The sequence below is a fragment of the Mesoplodon densirostris genome, chromosome 6 (genome assembly GCF_025265405.1).
Source record: "Mesoplodon densirostris isolate mMesDen1 chromosome 6, mMesDen1 primary haplotype, whole genome shotgun sequence".
In the NCBI taxonomy this organism is placed as follows: Eukaryota; Metazoa; Chordata; class Mammalia; order Artiodactyla; family Ziphiidae; genus Mesoplodon; species Mesoplodon densirostris.
This window is the reverse complement of record NC_082666.1, coordinates 124,914,113-124,933,767: the sequence shown is the minus strand read 5'-3', so window position 1 is coordinate 124,933,767 and position 19,655 is coordinate 124,914,113. Positions and strand designations below refer to the sequence as shown.

Below are 19,655 nucleotides of genomic sequence, written 5' to 3'. Positions count from 1 at the left end.
ACCTGTTTTTAGAACCAGTGTGCCCCCGGGGACCCGGGAATTGGGGATGGTTAAGAGGGGGGGGTCACCAGCTGCTTAGGGTGGCACTGGGTTCAGGTGGAGGTAGTCAACTGGCCTGTTGCAGAGCTCCAGGCTGAAACAACAGAGCAGACAGGATACCTGCCCATGAACAGTTTATATCTTCTTTACCAGCACCTTAGTGGGCAGGTGGAGCTTGTGGATGATTGGTGGCATTCCCCCATCTTTTGCTCCTTAGGAAACGTTTCTCCTCGCTTTTTCTACATAAGTAATTTTAGAACTGAAAGATTTCTTAGAAGTCATCTAAACCCAACCTCTCATTTTTCAGTCGCGGAAAAGAACGGTCCAGAAAGGTTAAATGAATTACCCAAAGTCACACAGAGTTTTAATGGCTGAGTTTGGATTCATTTCAAGCCAAAACTGTTCCTCTTTTTGCCTACATTATTTTACCTACCTTTCTCTTCCTTTTCGTCCGTTTTCAACCTAGACTTCACAGGCATCATTTTGATCTGTGGTAGCACACAGGACTTAATATTTTGATATTGTCGCACAATAGGAACGTACTTAACATAACTGTACACTTGGTTAAGATGGTAAATTTTGGTTCGTATATTTTAACATCTTTTTAAAGGTGTTCCCTAAATGATAAATAAATGTTGAGCTGAGACAGCCATAAATACAGTTGAACGTCAGAAGATGAGCTATGGGAAAGCGCATCATAAAAGAGATCTGAAGAGACATTTTCAATTTCGTTAAAAAAAATAGCTACTCGTGCAGTAACATTAAAAAAAAAAAAAAAGAAAGTAGTATTGATCCTTAGGCTGATTCTTAGCAAGTCATTGTGTCCTGTGGACACAATGCCTCTACTGAGGGTGAGTGAAGCAGCTAAGAGCGTTTGTGAAAATCTGTGTGGACCTGCTTCATGTACTTCCAGATCCCTTGTACCTGCAGATCTTCTGGAGATGTGCCGCTAGCACATTCTTTATGCAGTTGACACACGGACACATTGGAGCTGTCAGGCATAGAACATATCTTGGTTCACACCGGGAGCTGGGAATGATGTAGAAATTATCACTGAATGTATCAACATGATCACATCTCAGAAATAGAACATTGAGTGGAAAAACCAAACTACAAGATAAGTAAATTATGATAGCTCTCTAAAACCGCCATATTGTTTATGAGGTCAACCATGTATATACAGTAAGCATAAAAAGTGGACTAGTGGGCTACACACTAATTTTATGATAGTGGTTGCCTCTAGGCAAGCAGGGTGGGGAATGAGATCTGAGAAGCATGCAAAAGGGGCTTCAACTGTTAATCACACACAGGAAGCAAAATGTTAACATTTTTTAAAATCTCTGTGGGGAGACAAGGGTGTTTCTTAGGCAAGTCTCTAAACTTTTCTTTGTGGTTGAAATGTTGACAGGTTTCATTGAAAAGTAATGTTGAATTATCAAGGATATTGAGCCAGTGCGCTCACCATGAACGCAGTGTGAATGGTGGTGTTCAGGCTTGGAGGATCAGCAGTCAGACTGATGAAGGGCTGATCGAGGAGAGGTCTAGAGGGTGCTGGTTGAGAGGATCGAAGAAAGGGACCTTATTTTCATGGATAAAAATATTCAGCTCTAACAGGGATAAAGTGTTCCGCTCTCTTTAAACCCATCTCTCTTTCATTCAATGTTGTAACCACCAGTAGAAAATCTTTAATGAGCGGGAACTTCACAGAGACACAGCACTCTCCCAGCATGTCGTTTAAACTGGTCTCTTTCTGGATGAACCCGTCTTGAAACCATACATGTTAACTGGTAATACACGGTAATTTAGTACTGCACCTACCTACCTCCCCCAGGCCTCTGCCCCTGCAAAAAGGCTTTGTTTATTCATTTTACATACAACCTGATCATGCGGAAAAACCACTAAGCTGGAATTCAGACAACCTAGGTTCTAATTTCAGTTTGGCCACTTACGGATCCTTTGTCAACTCACGGAAAGCAACAACCTCTAAGAGCTTCACTTTTCATTTTCTTTTTAAATGGGAGATATACAAATGCTGCCTATTTCAAAACTATGAAACGATGCAAACATAGAGTTTACATTTGTTTGCATAGGAGTACATTTTTATCTATTTTAGGAAATATTAGATAGTGAGAAAGTCTTTTTTTTTTAAGTTGTTTAGCTGCTGCCCATAAGAACTGCTTTACATTTACCAGAGAGGCTCCGTTCTGAAACGTTTAATGTTTTGTTTTTCTCTAACACATGTTTATAGTTCTATCACAGTAGTTATCACTGTGGTCCTTGCAGTAGTTATTTCTACATTGCATTTTCCAGGCTTCCTCATTAGATTTCTTTTTTTACCCTTGCATTCTCACTCCGCCTCTCATTACATGGTGGATGCTCCACAAATTTAATTAAATTAGACCGATCCTAAAATTTCCCAAATTTGGAGCTATTCTTATTAAGGCATGCCATCTGCTGGTTCCCTGGTGTATCTGTCAGTCGGCCTGAATTCTTTAAACCAATAAATTAAAAGTCATGTTGAAGCATTTGCGAGTTTATGTGTTGGGCAGTTTTCCCACGTTCTTCCACTTCCTGTGTGCAGGTGCTATTCTTTCACTAAACCTCTCCAGAATTCTTTTCCCTCCAACCTTCTTTTACCTGTTGGCCACTCTTAAAACCCGGAGAAATGGAGTTGAGACATTTTGGAACCCTGGAGCGACCAGAACGATGTAACTGGGCATGCTCAGTAGGTTGGCCTGATATGGAACACACTTACGTCTTAAATGAGGGCTTTTAAGGCTGTTTATTTCAGGATCGGCTGCATCTTCGTACCAGCATTATGTTGGGAGATTGCAGTCCCTCCCGCCCTCTTGGCGCTCACACTTTTTCGTTTTATCCGTGTACCCAATTTTGGAGCCAGCCCTCCAGGATCTCCTGGCCAATCAAGAGACCACACATTGTTGCCTAAGAGACCCTGGGTGCCAGAGAAAAGATTTATAGGCGGTGATTGGACTACTGGAAGGGGTGGGGGCTAGACAGAGTCAAAGAAACAGCAACTATGGCAACACCAGCGCCAGAGGCTTGAAGAGAAAGACGAACCAAAAGAGGTGAGAGCAGTGGGCAGTGCATGAAAAAGATGGAGACTTTCGTTTGAGAGCTCCGGTCTCAGATCCTCCTGGGTCTCTCACAAACCTTGGCAGTGCCCCCCGGGAATTACATTTTGCTCCGTTTCAGCTGCAGTTCAAGTGACAGATGCTTCATATTTCTGAAATGAACAACCAACAAATAATTGTTTCTATGCCTATCAAGCACTAGCTCTTTGCACGGTATTATAGTTTTTCTGTTTCTACCTAGTTGAATATCAGATGAATTCATATTTAAGTCTAACCATACCCTCTTTCCTGATAATTTCCTGATAATATCTGATCTCTTCTGATCATACTGCAATGTGCAATGGGTGAGATGTATGTTAGTATAGAAACTCAATCCTCTTCCACTCTGTAAACTCCAAATAAAAATCCGATCGTCCTGAGTTTAATCCCAGTGCTCAGTTCCTAATGTTGAGTTTTATCCTTCCCTTCCACTGGTTTTAATCCTTAAACCGCCTCCCCTCCACTGTTGTATTTATTCATTCAGTTGACTTAAATATTTATTGAGCACGCATTATGTACTACTGAAATTAGGATTCAGGTGAGCAGTGTCAGAAAACCACATAACCAAAGAAGCATCAGTTTTGTACCATGTTCTCTGATCTGAAGTTCAGTGTGTCTGGACAGATAGTGCATGAAGGGAGAGAAAGGAGGATGAGGCTGAAAAGGTAAGTGGAGGTAAGTTCATAGTGGACCTAGATTTGCATGCTAAGAAGCCTGGATATTCTGTAGCCATTATCAAGCCTCTGAAGGTTTTTGAGCTGAAAAATGACAGGTATTTTTTAAAAATACCTCCCAAGGAGAGTGGTGATTAGCAAAGGTTGGGGGGTGGGGAAATGGGGAGATATTGATCAAAGGGTGCAAACCTCTGGTTATAAAATGAATGAGTTCTAGAGACCCTCTCTACAGCATTGTGACTATAGTTAATAATAATGTATGCTTGAAATTTGCTAAACGAGTAGATCTCAAGTATTCTCATCACACACACACACACACAAACGGTAACTATGGGAGGTGATGGATATGTTAAATAGTTTGATTGTGGTAAGCATTTTACAATGTATACATGTATTAAAACATCACATTGTATACCTTAAATATATGCCTTTTTTATTTGGCAAAAAAACAAGAAACAAAAAAAGAAACCTCTCTAGCAGTAGACTTTTAGCTCCATTATAGCCAAGACTCTCATCTTTGTTCCTCTAATACAGGCCTAATAAGGTCCTTAGTGCAGTTGAATAATGGTGACAGTGTGAAGAATGGCTTAGAAGATGGGATTGGAGGTACGTGGCCACTGGAACTTTACCAGAGGACCTACCTTTTCCTTTACACAAGGAACTAGAACCACACATTGGGGGCAAGGGCCATAAGCCCTTTTTCTTCCTTTTTATCCAAAGAAAAATTAAAGATGAGCATTCAACGACAGCCATTAAGGGGAAAAGAGGTCATAAAAAAGCAACAGCAAGCTTTGTATGTTGAAGGAGGGAAGACAACTTGCTTTGTCTTGTTATTTTTATGTATGTTGTATAAAAGTGTCTGAATGGTCTATACTGTGAACTGGTGTGGGCATGCAAATATGCACGGTGCCCATCTTCTAGAATGGATAGAGGAGGAAAAACTGTAAAAAGATAATGACAAAAGACAGAGCAGGGCACCTCCATTTGCCTGCTTCAGCAAGACTATTACCAAGAGGGCTCTTTCTCCCAGCCTAGCCCATCTCCTGAAAACCAAACTTTCCTCAAGTTGATTTGAAGAAAGCCTAATTCAAATAATTTCTAGCTCTGAGGACCCAGGAAAAAGAAAACAACCAGTGTAAGGCCCTGGGGAGGCCCTAGAAAAGCTACTTTGTCCTAATCAGAAATTGTGCCTAGAATCAGTCAGATTGTTTCCTACACAAACTGGAAAGAGAGAGAGAGTTTCTCAGCTTACAGCAGGAGTTTTCATCATATTCTCAAAGAGTTTTATGGCCCTGAAAAAAAAAAGATTGAAAACAATCGGTTTAAGGAATTCCCTGGTAGTCCAGTGGTTAGGGCTCTGCACCTTCACTGCCGAGGGCCTGGGTTTATAGAATTTTTTTTAAATTTTATTTATTTATGGTGGCATTGGGTCTTTGTTGCCGAGTGTGGGCTTTCTCTAGCTGCAGCGAGCGGGGGCTACTCTTCATTGTGGTGCACAGGCTTCTTATTGCAGTGGCTTCTCTTGTTGTGGAGCACTGGCTCTAGGCACGCGGGCTTCAGTAGTTGCAGCACGTGGGCTCAGTAGTTGTGGCGCACGGGCTTAGTTGCTCCACGGCATGTGGGATCTTCCCGGGCCAGGGATCGAACCCGTGTCCCCTGCATTGGTAGGTGAATTCTTAACCACTGCGAGGGCCTGGGTTTAATCCCTGGTCGGGGAACTAAGATACCACAAGCTGCACAGAGCAGCCAAAATAAATAAATAAAAATTTAAAATAAAACAAAGAAGAAACCAATTGGTTTAAAGAGAAGAAAGGTCAAACATGAATAAATAACAATAACAAAAAAGAAATATGTGATTTTTAACTGGGCAGATCTAGATTCAGTGACCATGCTTTGTACCTACAATTTGCCTGCTCACGTGTACTTTTATAGCTGCCAATTCATAATACTGTAATGAAATCATTTCTTACACCTTTTGCAACATAGCTGTTTGGAGCTAAGAATATAAGGACTGATCTGAGCCCCCTTATTCCCCCTTATGCCAGTGGAGTGATGACAGCAAAAAACTGTAGGAAGATACTGTCTACTGTTTAAAACCCTGAGATTTTAAAACATTGGCTTTATCTTCAGCTCTAACTTAAACCTGAGAGAGAATATTACATGTCAAGTGAGAGCCTCAAAATTTCAGATCTAGCATTTGGGGAATCCTCTATCAGCTAAAAACTAGTGATTTTTTTTTAAAGAGCTGTCCAGTTTTTGTTGCTGTAATTTTCGGAGCCCAGAGATCAGGCAGGCAAGTAAGTCCTAGCCCCCTCACTCAGCACCACTTCCTTGGATATGAAACCTACCTACAGAGAGGACGAAAAGCACAAATAAGCAGAAACATTGAAGATACATACTGAAAATACCATCAGTCTGCTTTAAATATTTTTCACCTTAAAATATTTTGTTGTGGCCTTCTAAAGGACAGGCTTTGAGGCACTCTGTAAATGACAGGAAGTTCTAAGAAAGGCTGCAGGGATTCTACTTATCAAGACCACTCATCTGTCAGGCATTCTGCTTGAGCCTTTTTTCTCTAACCTCTGCAACAGCAGTTGAGGGTAGATATGCACATCCTTATTTTACAAATAAGGAAACTGAGATGGATTAAATAACTTGCAAAAAGTTACACAGCTACTAAGTTTTAGAACCAGGATCTAAACTGTATAAGGTAAAAAGTTTTGGCTGCAAACAACAGAAATAGATTCTAGCTAATGGAAGCTAAAGAGGAGATTGATTTAATGTATCAGCTGGCTTACAAAATGAGTAAGAAAGGACAAGGGGCTTCTGAAGGTTGAGGCAGCAATAAGAGCTTATTAGTCTGTCAGAGCACCTGTGGTACTTTGAATGACGACCTCAGCTGTAAGGTAAGGATAAGCCAGCATCAGTAAACTGGCCTAGGGGAATTCCCTGGCAGGTCCAGTGATTAGGACTTGGCTCTTTCACTGCAGTGGGCCTGGGTTCAATCCCTGGTCAGGGAACTAAGATCCCACAAGCTGAGTGGTACAGCCCCCCACCCCACCCCCAAAAAAAGTAAACTGGCATAGCTTGGTCTCATGACTGGGGAGAGGGAGGCCACCTTGATTAACCAACACAGCAGACTCTAAATAATGAGGGAAAAGTAATTCCTAATGGAAACTAGAGTGCTTTAATCAAATGAAGGAAGACATATTTAGTACTGGACATCTAAAAACAGCACATTTCCCCCATTAAACCCAAATCTGTCTGTATCCAAAGTCTTGGCTTTGTCTGTTGTACCATTCTACCTCTTAAATATGGTATCAAGGTAGAACCCTAGTTACCTAGATGTCAGAAAGATAAGAGGGGAGGAGGAAGGTCACAAGGGACAAAGATGAAGTGTTTTTATATTGCACTGTGATTTTATAAATACTTCTTCTTTCTGGCCGATATGGTATGTTCTTAGCTAGGAGTGATTCTGGATTTCCCCCCATGGTTCAATGAAAATCAAGCAGAGTTAAATAGACCTGGGTCTGATTTCCAGTTCTCCGCTTACTGTCTGTATAAATTTGGGCAGAGAGTGTTATTTCAGTGAGCCTCATTTTCTTCATCTGTAAAATGAGCTAAAACCCACCACCTCACCAGACTCCTATGAGGTTTTTTGTTTGTTTGTTTGTTTGTTTGTTTGTTTTTGGCTGCGTTGGGTCTTCCTTGCTGTGCGCGGATTTTCTCTAGTTGCGGCGAGCGGGAGCACTCTTTGTTGCGGTGTGCGGACTTCTCATTGTGGTGGCTTCTCTTGTTGTGGAGCATGGGCTCTAGGGATGTGGACTTCAGTAGTTGTGGCATGCAGGCTTCAGTAGTTGTGGCTCACGGTCTCTGGAGCACAGGCTTAGTAGTTGTGGCACATGGGCTTAGTTGCTCTGTGGCATGTGGGATCTTCCCAGCCCAGGGCTTGAACCCATGTCCCCTGCATTGGCAGGCGGATTCTTAACCACTGCACCACCAGGGAAGCCCTGTTACGAGTTTTAATTGAGCAAACATAAAAGTTCCTGACATATAAAATGTTCCCAATAAATGTTATCCGTCCCAATCCCTGGTCCCAATGTACTAAAAGATTATATGGTATTAGTATTTTTAGTATTCTGAAGATTATATGATTCATTTCTTCTACAGGTATACTTTTTCTTATGGAAGAATATCCAGTTATTTCATGATGGCATTTGCACCTCCAAAAAACATAGGTGGTCCCAAAATGCAGACAAAGATGAGTAGCTGGACACCCCTAAACCATCAGCTTTTGAATAACCGGGTAAGTGTTAAGAACTATTTTATCAGTTGGGTCCACGCCTTAAAGAAAAAAAAGTATTAAAATATTGGTTATCAAAATATAAACATTAATTGTTTAGGACTGTGTAATGGATGAAAAAACAAAATGAAGGACTTTTTCAGAAACTTTAACTGAACGCTTGCTACATGGCCAGGGTTGGCAGTAGACACAGAGCTCCTGCCTAGAAAGAAAGGTCTTAGATTGGCTCTTTCCTCCACTGTCCCTCCTCCTCTCTCTCACCCCAAATGCCTTTTCCCTTCTATCACTGGTTCTTTGCAAGAGCCACCGGAAATGAAAGAGGAGGGGGTGATGTGTGAGGATTTCCCCCCAAAATAGGTTTTCTTGCTAGAGTTGAGGTTACTGGATAATGCTGTACATTTAACCAAGTAAATAAAATGAGTCAGTGTCAGCTGATTACTCACATTACTCGGGTTCTCCTAAGAAGTTTATTTGCCACCTGCATTCTGGGGAGGTGCCAGCAGAATACACCAGAAAAAGCATTGCAAGTGTGGACAGCTGGGTATCATGCGGGCATGTGAGATTGCCAGCCTCTGGGGATTTCTACTCCTGCTTCACTTAGGGGCAGAATTTCCAACAGGTCTGTGAGCTCCTATATCAATACTTATTATATATAAGGACCATCTCTAGTTGACAGTAAATTACAATCAACATCAATAAAACTGACCTCATTATCTTGCTCCTACATGCCACTTCCTCTCCCTAAGGAAGGTCATCACTTTACACCAAATCACTCAAGCTGGAAATCTTCCTTCTCCCTCTTGGGTCCAGGGTTTGGTTTTCCCCAACTTACAAGCTAATGACTTAGTCTGTAACTTATGGCAAAGTCACTACTGTTTCACAGTAGAAGACACGAGATGCTTGGGTCAGAGACAAAGAACTTTCTTACAGTGCAGCAAGGGGCGTGAGCATCATGTTTGCACAGGTTCTCCTGGCCCACCTTGTGCCACAGGGGTGATGCAGAGACCCAGATAAATACTACACATACAGTGGGTTTGCACCACAGCTGAGGAACAAGGAGTCCAGGGAATCCACTGCTTTCATACTGAGCATTAGCAAGGCTGCTCTTGGTTCTAAAGGGAGTTAGTACCTCACCCCTCCAGGTTCCTTGCTGCCAACACAGCCTGCAGTGATGGCCCAAGAAAAGGGCAGTCAGGACCTTGCACTCCTGGTATTTCCAGATATTTAGGAGATGAGAAGCTCAGGAAGGAGTGTCTACCAGTGCTCCCGCTCACTCCCACATCCAATTCGTTTTGAAGCTCTATGAGTCTTCCTCCTAGGTCTCTTCATCCGGACCCCTTTTCTCCTTTCACTGGGTACCTCCAGCTCCACGTTCTCAGTTCACGCCCTCGTCACCCTTTGCCTGGCACATTGTAGTAACCCCCCCAACTGGTTTCACTGCCTCTGTCCCTAGCAATCCATCCTCTCTTCTGATCCCAGAATGATCTTTCTAAAGTACCAAACTAATCCTATGAAGTAAGACTGGTAACACGTTGCTCCAAAGGGTAAATTCCAACCCCCGCCCCACACAGAGCGCTGAGGACCCTTCATGAGTTGACTCAACCAGCATCGCAGTTCAAGTCCTGCCTCTGCCTGCTCTCATCCTACATCTGGGCCAAGCTCTCTCATCCCCTCCACGCCTTTGTAGTGCCCTCCTCATGGCCTCCTGTAAGAGTTACCTGAAATGTCATTTCTCAGGGAAGCCTAATCCCCCTTGCTTGTCTTTCCTCTCATCACCATTTACCGACTTCTCCACTTGACTCTAATGTGTTTTTATAGGATTTTTCTTTTTTTTTTTTAGGCCGTGCCATGTGGCCTGTGGTATCTTAGTTCCCCAACCAGGGATCAAACCCGTGCCCCTTGCATTGGGAGCATGGAGTCTTAACCACTGGACCGCCAGGGAAGTCCCGACTCTAATGCGTTAAGGGTTGTGATTCTGTCTTTTCTCTCTGCATCTCCAGAGCCTGATGTGTTTCCTGAAGCACAAGGAATGGAGTCAGAGGTCACCTGTACTCCCTGAGACCTCCTTCATTGATTCTGACCCTCTTGTCCCCACATCTCTCCTTCCTTAGCCTGGATGTGACCCTTTGCCTCTCTGAACTAACAGATATGCTAATCGCTCTGGCAAAGCTGGAGCATCCATCCTGACCCCTTCTGCTCAGGGCGTTCCTGTTTCTACTCATTTGATGCAGAACACGAGCAAATTTGGGAGAGAGACAGAGGAACCAACATAGCGATCGGAATACTGAGAAGTAAAAGGGAGAGATACTGGAAAGGAAAAAGGTAAAGGAAGTGAGGAAAGGAGATCGAGAAATAGAAAAAAAAAGAGGCACCAGGAGAAACAAAAGGAGAAGCAGAGAAAGAGAGAAATCCAGCCTTCATCCAGCCATGAGCAACAAGCAAGTCTATTGACAGTCTTTTTTAATTCAGCTCAACAATTATTTATTGAGCACCTGTTTGCAATGCTCTTGGTTCTCCAACAGTTTATATAGCAGCTTCTCTGCTTTCTGCCCCAAGAAACTTCAGCATTTAGTTTTGAAATATGTCTTCTCATAGAATTGTAAAGGTTTTACACACGTGAAAAAGTGACTTGAATTGAAATACGTATTCGTTGGATGTCTTGATTTTCAGAAATTTTCTTTGAAACATGAGAAGTCTTCATCGATTTAGCAGTCATGGAGAATAAGTATCTTGATTGTCTGATTGTCTGATTGCCTGTTGCAGGTTGGGTTTCTGGAGAAGCAGACTCTGAGATTGGCATGTAGGGCGTTGATGGGGGAAGGCTCTCAGGATCAACACCTGGGGAGGTGTGGGGAGGGAAGAACAGGATGTAGATTTAGGGCAGAGGAAGAAGCTGGGGTGTCAGGCAGTTGCAACAAGACCTCCATGGACCCTGTAGGACACCCCGAATATCCTTCAGAGTCTTGCATCGCATCAGGGGGCCTGGCCCTTATACTTCCACACTGAGCATTCAGTGGATGGGATCTCGGTCAGGGCAGATCTCTCCAGCTCATGGCTGTCAGCCAGCAGCACTCCCAACAGTTGGGGGGAATAAATCCTTCAGTCCTGGAGGGGGATCTGGGCCGCGCATCATAGCAAGCACGACACAGCCTTATCTTGGTTCCTGAAGAGCTTTTGTCAAATTTCATGATAATTTCTAAAGATGATATTTATTTTGTTGTTCAGAACTCCCGTTTTATTCCAGAATTGTTTTATTTTGGTTTAGTTAGGTTCTAGTTTGGAGTAAAATTATTTTTAAAAATCTTGGGGGGGCTTCCCTGGTGGCGCAGTGGTTGAGAGTCTGCCTGCCGATGCAGGGGACACGGGTTCGTGCTCCAGTCCGGGAAGATCCCACATGCCGTGGAGCGGCTGGGCCCATGAGCCATGGCCGCTGAGCCTGCGCGTCCGGAGCCTGTGCTCCGCAACGGGAGAGGCCACAACAGTGAGAGGCCCACGTACTGCAAAAAATCCAAAAAAAATCTTGGGGGACTTCCACTGCAGGGGGCGTGGGTTCGATCCCTGGTTGGGGAACTAAGATCCCACATGCCGTGGTGTGGCAAAAAAAAATTTTTTTTAAATCTTGGCATGTGTATATACCCATATGTCTGTGTATTAATGTACATAGACACACCCATGAAATTTGGATATGTATATACCAAACTATTAATAGTGGTTTCCCCCAAAGAGTTGGATGGCATGGGAAGGTGGGAGGGAGGTCTGTTAGAAGAGTTTTTGGTTTTTACTTTATACAGTGCAATAATATTTCAAATTTTAAAACAATTTAAAAAACAAATATAAATAAAAGCAAACAAAGAACAAAAACTCTGAGAATTGAAAACACAGGTTCCAGATCAGCTGTACTAATAATCTTCTGCTTGACTTCAATGAGTCACTTACATCTCTGGTCTTTACTACCTTCCTTTGGAAAATGAGTGGGTTGGGTCAGATGACCTCAAAAGTCCCTTCCAGATCTAACATTCTGACTGTGTGAAAAGGATTAAAAATAGATGGCCAAGGATACAGCTCAGCAGAAGGTATCCATACAATAACTTCAAGGGCTACCCTGTATTTCTAAAACAGGGCATTTGTCACCAATGATCAGCGTAATTTTGAGGTTCTGTTTTTGGTTTTTAATTTTGCCTTTTTTCTACTCTGTAGTAAAATGTGAAATACATAACTGTCTCAGACTGAAAGTCACAGGGTTTTAACTTCACAGCAGGCTTTAAGCATAGAGATTGAATTCAAATGTAAACACCTAAAAAAACAGCATCATCAGTTTAGGCAAATATAACAGATTATAAAATAATTCAGGCATTGTGAACTTTGAGAGAAGGAATTTTTTTTTTTTTTTTTCGATACGCGGGCCTCTCACTGTTGTGGCCTCTCCCGTTGCGGAGCACAGGCTCCGACGCGCAGGCCCAGCGGCCATGGCTCACGGGCCCAGCCGCTCCACAGCATGTGGGATCTTCCCGGACCAGGGCACGAACACGTGTCCCCTGCATCAGCAGGCGGACTCTCAACCACCGCGCCACCAGGGAAGCCCAGGAATGTTTTAAAAGTATGTATTTCTTTGCCATCCAGTGTTTTAATGGAAAATGATCAACATTTCTTTTTGAGTATGGTTCACACATGTAGTACAGTGCATATTAAAAGGGTGTTCTGAGAAAAAGCACCTAACTACCATACATCTGTCATAATTTAGGAGCCCCGAAATGTCTTATTCCTAACTTTAATGATGTCACATGGTAAAATATGCAACTGCAGTGTCAACAGACTAAAATAACAACCGTGGGATTTTGACTTAACAGCAGGCTCTGAGTAAACTGTGATATAAACAGACTACAGCATTTTGCAAGGAAAGAAGACCCACTTTAACGTTTCCACTTGAAGCGATACATTTCCCAGCTCTTTTTTCATTGAAGTATAGTTGATTTACAATGCTGTATTAGTTTCAGGTGTACAGCCAGCTGATTCAGTTATACAAGTATATATATATATTCTTTTTCAGATTCTTTTCCCTTACAGGTTATTACAAAATATTGAGTGTAGTTCCCAGTGGTATACAGTAGGTCCTTGTCGGGTATGTATTTTATATAGATTAGTGTGTATATGTTAATCCCAAGCTCCTAATTTATCCCTCCATCCCCTTCCCAGCTCTTAAAGATGAAACACCTGATTGCAAATCCTTGGAATGAAGACTTGCTCCAAACCAGAGAATACGTGATTCTGAGCCTGACTGAGGACCTGACAATTAAATAATTTGTCCCAAATTATATTTCTTTTCAAGGGCAGAGTCAGAACTAGATCTGAGTTTGTCTAGTGTTTCTCCTCTCCCCCTTTACTCCCATCAGTTTCCACTTGGGTCTAAATGCCTTTTGGTAAAGAACTGGATTTGCTTGGATCCTGCTTAGACTTGGTTGTTGGCTCTCTAAATACTCCACCTCCCACCCTGTTCCTTTCCTGACACCTTCTTGGTGACTCTCCTCTCCCCTTCAAGTCAGTGACCCTTTCTTTCCAATGCCCCCTGTTACCATTGGACACCACGATAGTCATCCCAACCTCCTTTTGAAAGGAGGTTGTGGTCTTGGGACCTAATCTTTTTTTCTTCCCACTGTCAGGCCAAAGTGTGAGCAGCGGTTCACTGAGAATGCAGGGCTGGGACTTCCCTGGTGGTCCAGTGATTAACACTCCATACTCCCAATACAGGGGGCCCAGGTTCGATCCCTGGTCAGGGAACTAGATTCCACATGCTGCAACAAAAAATCCCACGGGCCACAACTAGAGGTCCCACATGCCACAACAAAGATCCCGCATGCCACAACTAAGACACGGCACAGCCAAATAAGTTGTAAAAATAAATAAATAAATAAAACATGTATCAATCTGTCCAACTAAATATAAGCTTAAAAAAAAAAAAGGAGAACGTAGGGCTGGAGGTCGGGATAGGGAAGACCAGGGATCTAGTGGGGAACCAAGTACAGAGTTGAGCTGAACAGACAGTCTGGAACCAATGATTAACTCTTTGGGCCTCTGCTTGTCCCCTCTAAAATCAGGGAATTGAACAAAAAGATCTTAGGATTCCTTCTAGCTCTAAAATTCTACGACGTCTGAAACTGTTGTTGTTGTTCCATCAGCGGGTGTTTGTTGAGAGCCTGCCGTGGAGCCTGTGGAGCATATAAGGGAAAGTGGTTGTAATCTACAGGGAAGATAAAATGAACAGAATCACCTGGCAGGCAATAGCAAACCCTAGAAAGTCCAGGTGGAGCATGGGCTGCAAGTGGAGGAGGAGTTAGGAGGAGTGAAGTCAGCGGGTGCCGGAAACGTGCTGGTGCCAGGGACTTGGGCTGGGAATTAGATGACTGATAGGATTTGGTTAGACACAAGAGAAGGGTTCAGGAAATATTTGAATCCTGATTTTTCAATCTTCTGTATTCTATAGGTTCTCTTCTATTTTTGTTGTTGTTGTTTTGGCCGCGCCTGGAGCATATGGGACCTCAGTTCCCCAACCAGGGATCAAACCCACGCCCCCTTGCAGTGGAAGTGCAGAGTCTTAACCACTAGACCGCCAGGGAAGTCCGCTCTTCTATTTTCATTGAGAAATTCTGAGTTTATCTGTTGCCGTCCTAGTAGCCCAGGTGGCAGTTAATTAGGGGGAAAGGGAGAATGGTATTCTTTTTCTTCTTCTCTAAAGTATAAAAAGTGTCTGCCTGTGATGTATGAGGTTCTGTGGTTAGTAGCAAAGATGACATTTTACAGGCCTTGAGGTTGTTGTTGAACCAGTTATTTCAATCTCCGTGTCGTATGCCCTTTGAAAGTAGGGTTTGAGAGCTGAAAAAGGAAGGAAAACATATCTGTTGGAAGAATGAAGCCAGCGCCTCATCCTCCTCCACAAAAGGGAAGAAATAGGCCTGAGCTACTTTCCAAATAGGAATGATCTTAACAGTGCGAGAGAATTTAGATAGTGCCAAGAGGAAGGGAAAAACATCAGGCCCAATTTTGAAAGCTGACAGAGGGTGTAGTGTAGGAGTGAGAGAGACATTCACATCTGTTCACTGCTGTCTCTTGCTTCCTCTCCCCAGAACTCCCTCCTCCGACAAACATTCTCACATTAGTTGTCCCTTCCTCACTCATTCAAATATACAAATGACTGATGCTCAGAAAAACCAGTTTAGAAATACACTCACATTGTACCGATACATCCATAAGGATATTCATTTGTCACGATCACATTCATTTAGTCCGGCAAACATGAGTCCCTGTAATATGCCCTGTACAGCACTCTGCAATGGAGAAGTCAAGGTGACTGAGACATGGTTTCTATCCTAAATAGTATATAACGACAAACCTATACAGATAAACACTGAGCTGTAAGCCCAGAGGCGCACATATGCAAGTTTCTAATCCTACAAACATATAAGTCATGTACACCCCCCTGATATGTGAACTCATGGAAATATAAAAACAGAGCCACTCACTCATAAATTTCACAGGTTCTTATACTATTGATGCTGAAATATTTGGGGGAGGTTCTCCATTTTCCTGTTTTTCCTTTGTCAATTTTTTCATCTGCTTTCAAATTCCAAAAATGATTTCACTTCACAATTCCATTCTTCTTTTTTTTTTTTTTTTTTCGCCATGCCGAGTGGCTTGTGGGATCTTAGTCCCCAACCAGGGATTGAACCCGTGCCCCCTGCAGTGGAAACACGAAGTTCCAACCACTGGACTGCCAGGGAATTCCCAGCTTTTCTTATTTCTTGCCTTTAAAAAATTATTTCTTCTTTAAGACGAATTATTTCACATGGAGAAACTGAGAGAAAAGAAACTTTGCCCAAGTTAAAAATAAGTAAAGGTATTTCCCCAGTGGTCCAGTGGCTAAGAGTCCTCACTTCCAATGCAAGGGGCCTGGGTTCAATCCCTGGTCAGGGAACTAGATCCCGCACGTGGCAACTAAAAAAAGATCCCACATGCCGCAACTAAAAAAAAAAAAAAGAAAAGGTCCTGTATGCGGCAACGAAGATCCCGTATGCCATAACCAAGACCCGGTACAGCCAAATAAATACATAAAATAAATATTTAAAAAATATAAGTAAATATATATATATATATATATATATATATATATATATAAGTAAAGTACCTTTTCAGGTACAAAATTTGTTTTATACTCAGTAGATATAATGAAAAGCCTGTCAATATTTATTGATACTTTAATGATGTCTTTTTTGTAATGGGTATTTTGAACTGTGAAATATGAAATCATTCCATTCTTTTTTTAATTTATTGTAGGTATTTGAAGAAAGAAGAGCTCTGCTTGGAAAATGGGTAACTATTTAAAGTATACTTCTCAGTCAGAAAGGGAAAGACAAATACCATATGATATCACTTATATGTGGAATCTAAAGTATGGCACAAATGAATCTACCTACAAAACAGAAACAGACTCAGAGACATAGAGAACAGACTTGTGGTTGCCAAGGGGGAGGGGGGGAGGGAGAGGGATCGACTGAAAGTTTGGGGTTGGTAGATGCAAACTATTACATTTAGAATGGATAAACCACAAGGTCCTAATGTATAGCACAGGGAATGATATACAGTATCCTGTGATAAACCATAATGGAAAAGAATATAAAAAAAGAATGTATATATGTATATAGCTGAGTCACTTTGCTGTATAGCAGAGATTGGCACAATATTGTAAATCAACTATATGTCAATTAAAAAATTGAAAAAAGATTAATAACTGAGATATATAAAGTTACTACAAATCAATAAGAAAAATACAAATACCCCTACAGAATAATGGGCCAATAGAAGAATGAGAAATACACAAAAATATATGTGGCCAATAAACATGGAAACTATGTTCTTTTTACTAAAATTAGAGAAATGCAAATTAAAATAATGAGATTCCCAACCCCTCTCTTGGTCTATGGGGCAAAAATTGAAGAGATAAATAATATCCAGTGTAAGTAACCATTCATTGGGGAGTAGTAGGATATGCTTAAAACACAATTAGAGGGAATGTAAAATAATAAAGACTTTTTAAAGACAATTTGATAGAATCTATTAAAATTTTAAATGCAGAATCTTTGAACCTATAATTCCACTTCTGTTTATCTGGACTAGAGAAATATTCACATGGGACATGAAAAAATGTGCCCAAGAATATTGCAGTGTGTGTAGGCACATGTGTGTTTGTGTGTGTGTGTGTGTGTGTGTGTGTGTGTTGGAAACAACCTAAGTGGTATCAGTAGTATATTGAATAAATAGATCATGGCAGATGTGTACTTCTATGAATGACTGGAGAAAATATCATGCTCTGAAGTTCATTGCATATCTGGATGTTTATGGCTATATTTTGTTTGTTTTTAAAACTGTTGTGTAGTATTCCATGGGGTGGGTATACACTAATTTATTTAACTGCTTCCCTATTTTTTAAAAATAAATTTATTTAATTATTTATTTTTGGCTGCTTTGGGTCTTCGTTGCTGCGCGTGGGCTTTCTCTAGTTGTGGTGAGCGGGGGCTACTCTTCGTTGCAGTGTGCGGGCTTCTTGTCGCGGTGGCTTCTCTTGTTGCGGAGCACGGGCTCTAGGCGCGCAGGCCTCAGTAGTTGTGGCATGCAGGCTCAGTAGTTGTGGCATGCAGGCTCAGTAGTTATGGCTCACAGTCTCTAGAGTGCAGGCCCAGTAGTTGTGGTGCACGGGCTTAGTTTCTCCGCAGCACGTAGGATCTTCCCAGACCAGTGTTCAAACCCATGTCCCCTGCATTGTGAGGCAGATTCTTAACCACTGCGCCACCAGAAAAGCCCCTCTATTTTATTTTAAATTTTATGGACGTATAGTTGATTTACAATGTTGTATTAATCTGCTGTACAACAAAGTGATTCAGTTATACGTATATATATATTCTTTTCCATTATGGTTTATCACAGGGTATTGAATATGGTCCCCTGTGCTATACAATAGGACCTTGTTGTTTCAACTGCTTCCGTATTGATGGCTGTATGTATATGTAAAGGCATAGAAACGCATGAACATCAGACTGTAAACAGTGGTTATTACTGGGGAATGGAGTGAGATTTGATGGGAAGGAATAAAGAGGATTTTCATGTTTAATTCTGCAAGTACCTATTTGAAACTTTTAAAACAATAATGTATTCATGTTTTTATTGTGAAATTAAGTGTTTGATAATAAGATTCAGAAACTCAAGCAGATTAAGATAATATAACCAGTAAGCAAAAAATAACAAGCCTCTGTCTTCATCTTGCCCCTCACTCCCCAGGAACTTTCCTTGCTATTGGGTGTAAGATGAGTGGCACTGACACTCTAGCAACTGTCCTCACTTCCTGAAAGTGCAGCAAGAATCGTTGTAACAGCTACTCTGAAAATAGGATTTTCACAATTCTATTGTCAAGAAAGGCCTATAAAAAGGCATTAAAATAATTATAAAATATAATATGATATAAGATAGTATAGCATAATATAATATAGCAGAGTGTCATATAATATATAACGTTAAAAAGGAACTAACTGTGAAGTGAGGTACCTACCAGGATAGGAAAGTGACCCTAGCTACTCCCCAGTCTCACACATTAGATCCCTGGCTACAGTGTTATGGCTCTTTTCTTTTTTCTAGAGAGGTGCTGTAAGAGATGTTGGAATGGCTACACACTACCATATGTAAAATAGGTAAACAACAAGGACCTACTGTATAGCACAGGGAACTATATTCAATATCTTGTAATAACCTATAATGGAAAAAGAATCTGAAAAAGAATATATATATATATATATAACAATCACTTTGCTATACACCTAAACCATTGTAAATCAACTAAGCTTCAGTTAAAAATTAAAAAAAAAAAAAGATACTGGGAGATTACCAAATTCCTGTACAGTTAACACTTCCATGGATTATTTACTTTTTGGATTATTCCTAGCACCTTTTAAATTCCAAAGGGATTTCCCCCAACTGTTAAGCATTCTTCTGAGTCACCTACCCACCTTCAATTGGTAGGAGTTCAAGGAATGCAAATTAGTTTTCTTTTAGCCTAAATAAACACAATTAGAAAGGAAAATCCCTCGAGGCAAAGAACACCAATCAAAGCCAAATATAAATTATCTTTGTTGTAATCAGGGAAATAAATGAGGAACCAATGTAATGATCTTTTTAATCTCTAGAGGAAAATGTTTTAATGTTTTCTTTTATAGATTTCTTCAGCATTTTATAATCCTAATGTTCTTTTATATTCATTCTAAATCACTTGTTCTTCAATCTGAGCTCATTCTCTTTTTGTGGGCAACCATGAAAGTAATTGAGCTAACCTCAGTCATTCGAAATGTACTTCCTGTCCTTGTCAATGTACAAACGTGGTAATTTTATGCTTTGTAATTTAATTGTTTGCATATCTATTCTTTTTACATTGATTTACCCCACATACTTATTATTTTTAACATCACTATGATA

General features: G+C 41.3%; 1 protein-coding gene across 2 annotated transcripts in view; it reads left to right on the top strand.

The window, feature by feature from the left end:
* Positions 1–3,052: 3,052 nt before the first annotated feature.
* FBXO16 (F-box protein 16) overlaps positions 3,053–19,655 on the top strand; it is a 54,924-nt gene continuing 38,321 nt past the window's right edge. For both annotated transcript variants that reach the window (XM_060101431.1, XM_060101430.1), the window contains exons 1-3: positions 3,053–3,125; positions 8,015–8,150; positions 16,473–16,508. In XM_060101431.1, coding sequence (XP_059957414.1) covers positions 8,052–8,150; positions 16,473–16,508 — 135 coding nt within the window. In that variant the 5' untranslated portion in view covers positions 3,053–3,125; positions 8,015–8,051. The remainder of the gene's footprint in view (positions 3,126–8,014; positions 8,151–16,472; positions 16,509–19,655) is intronic.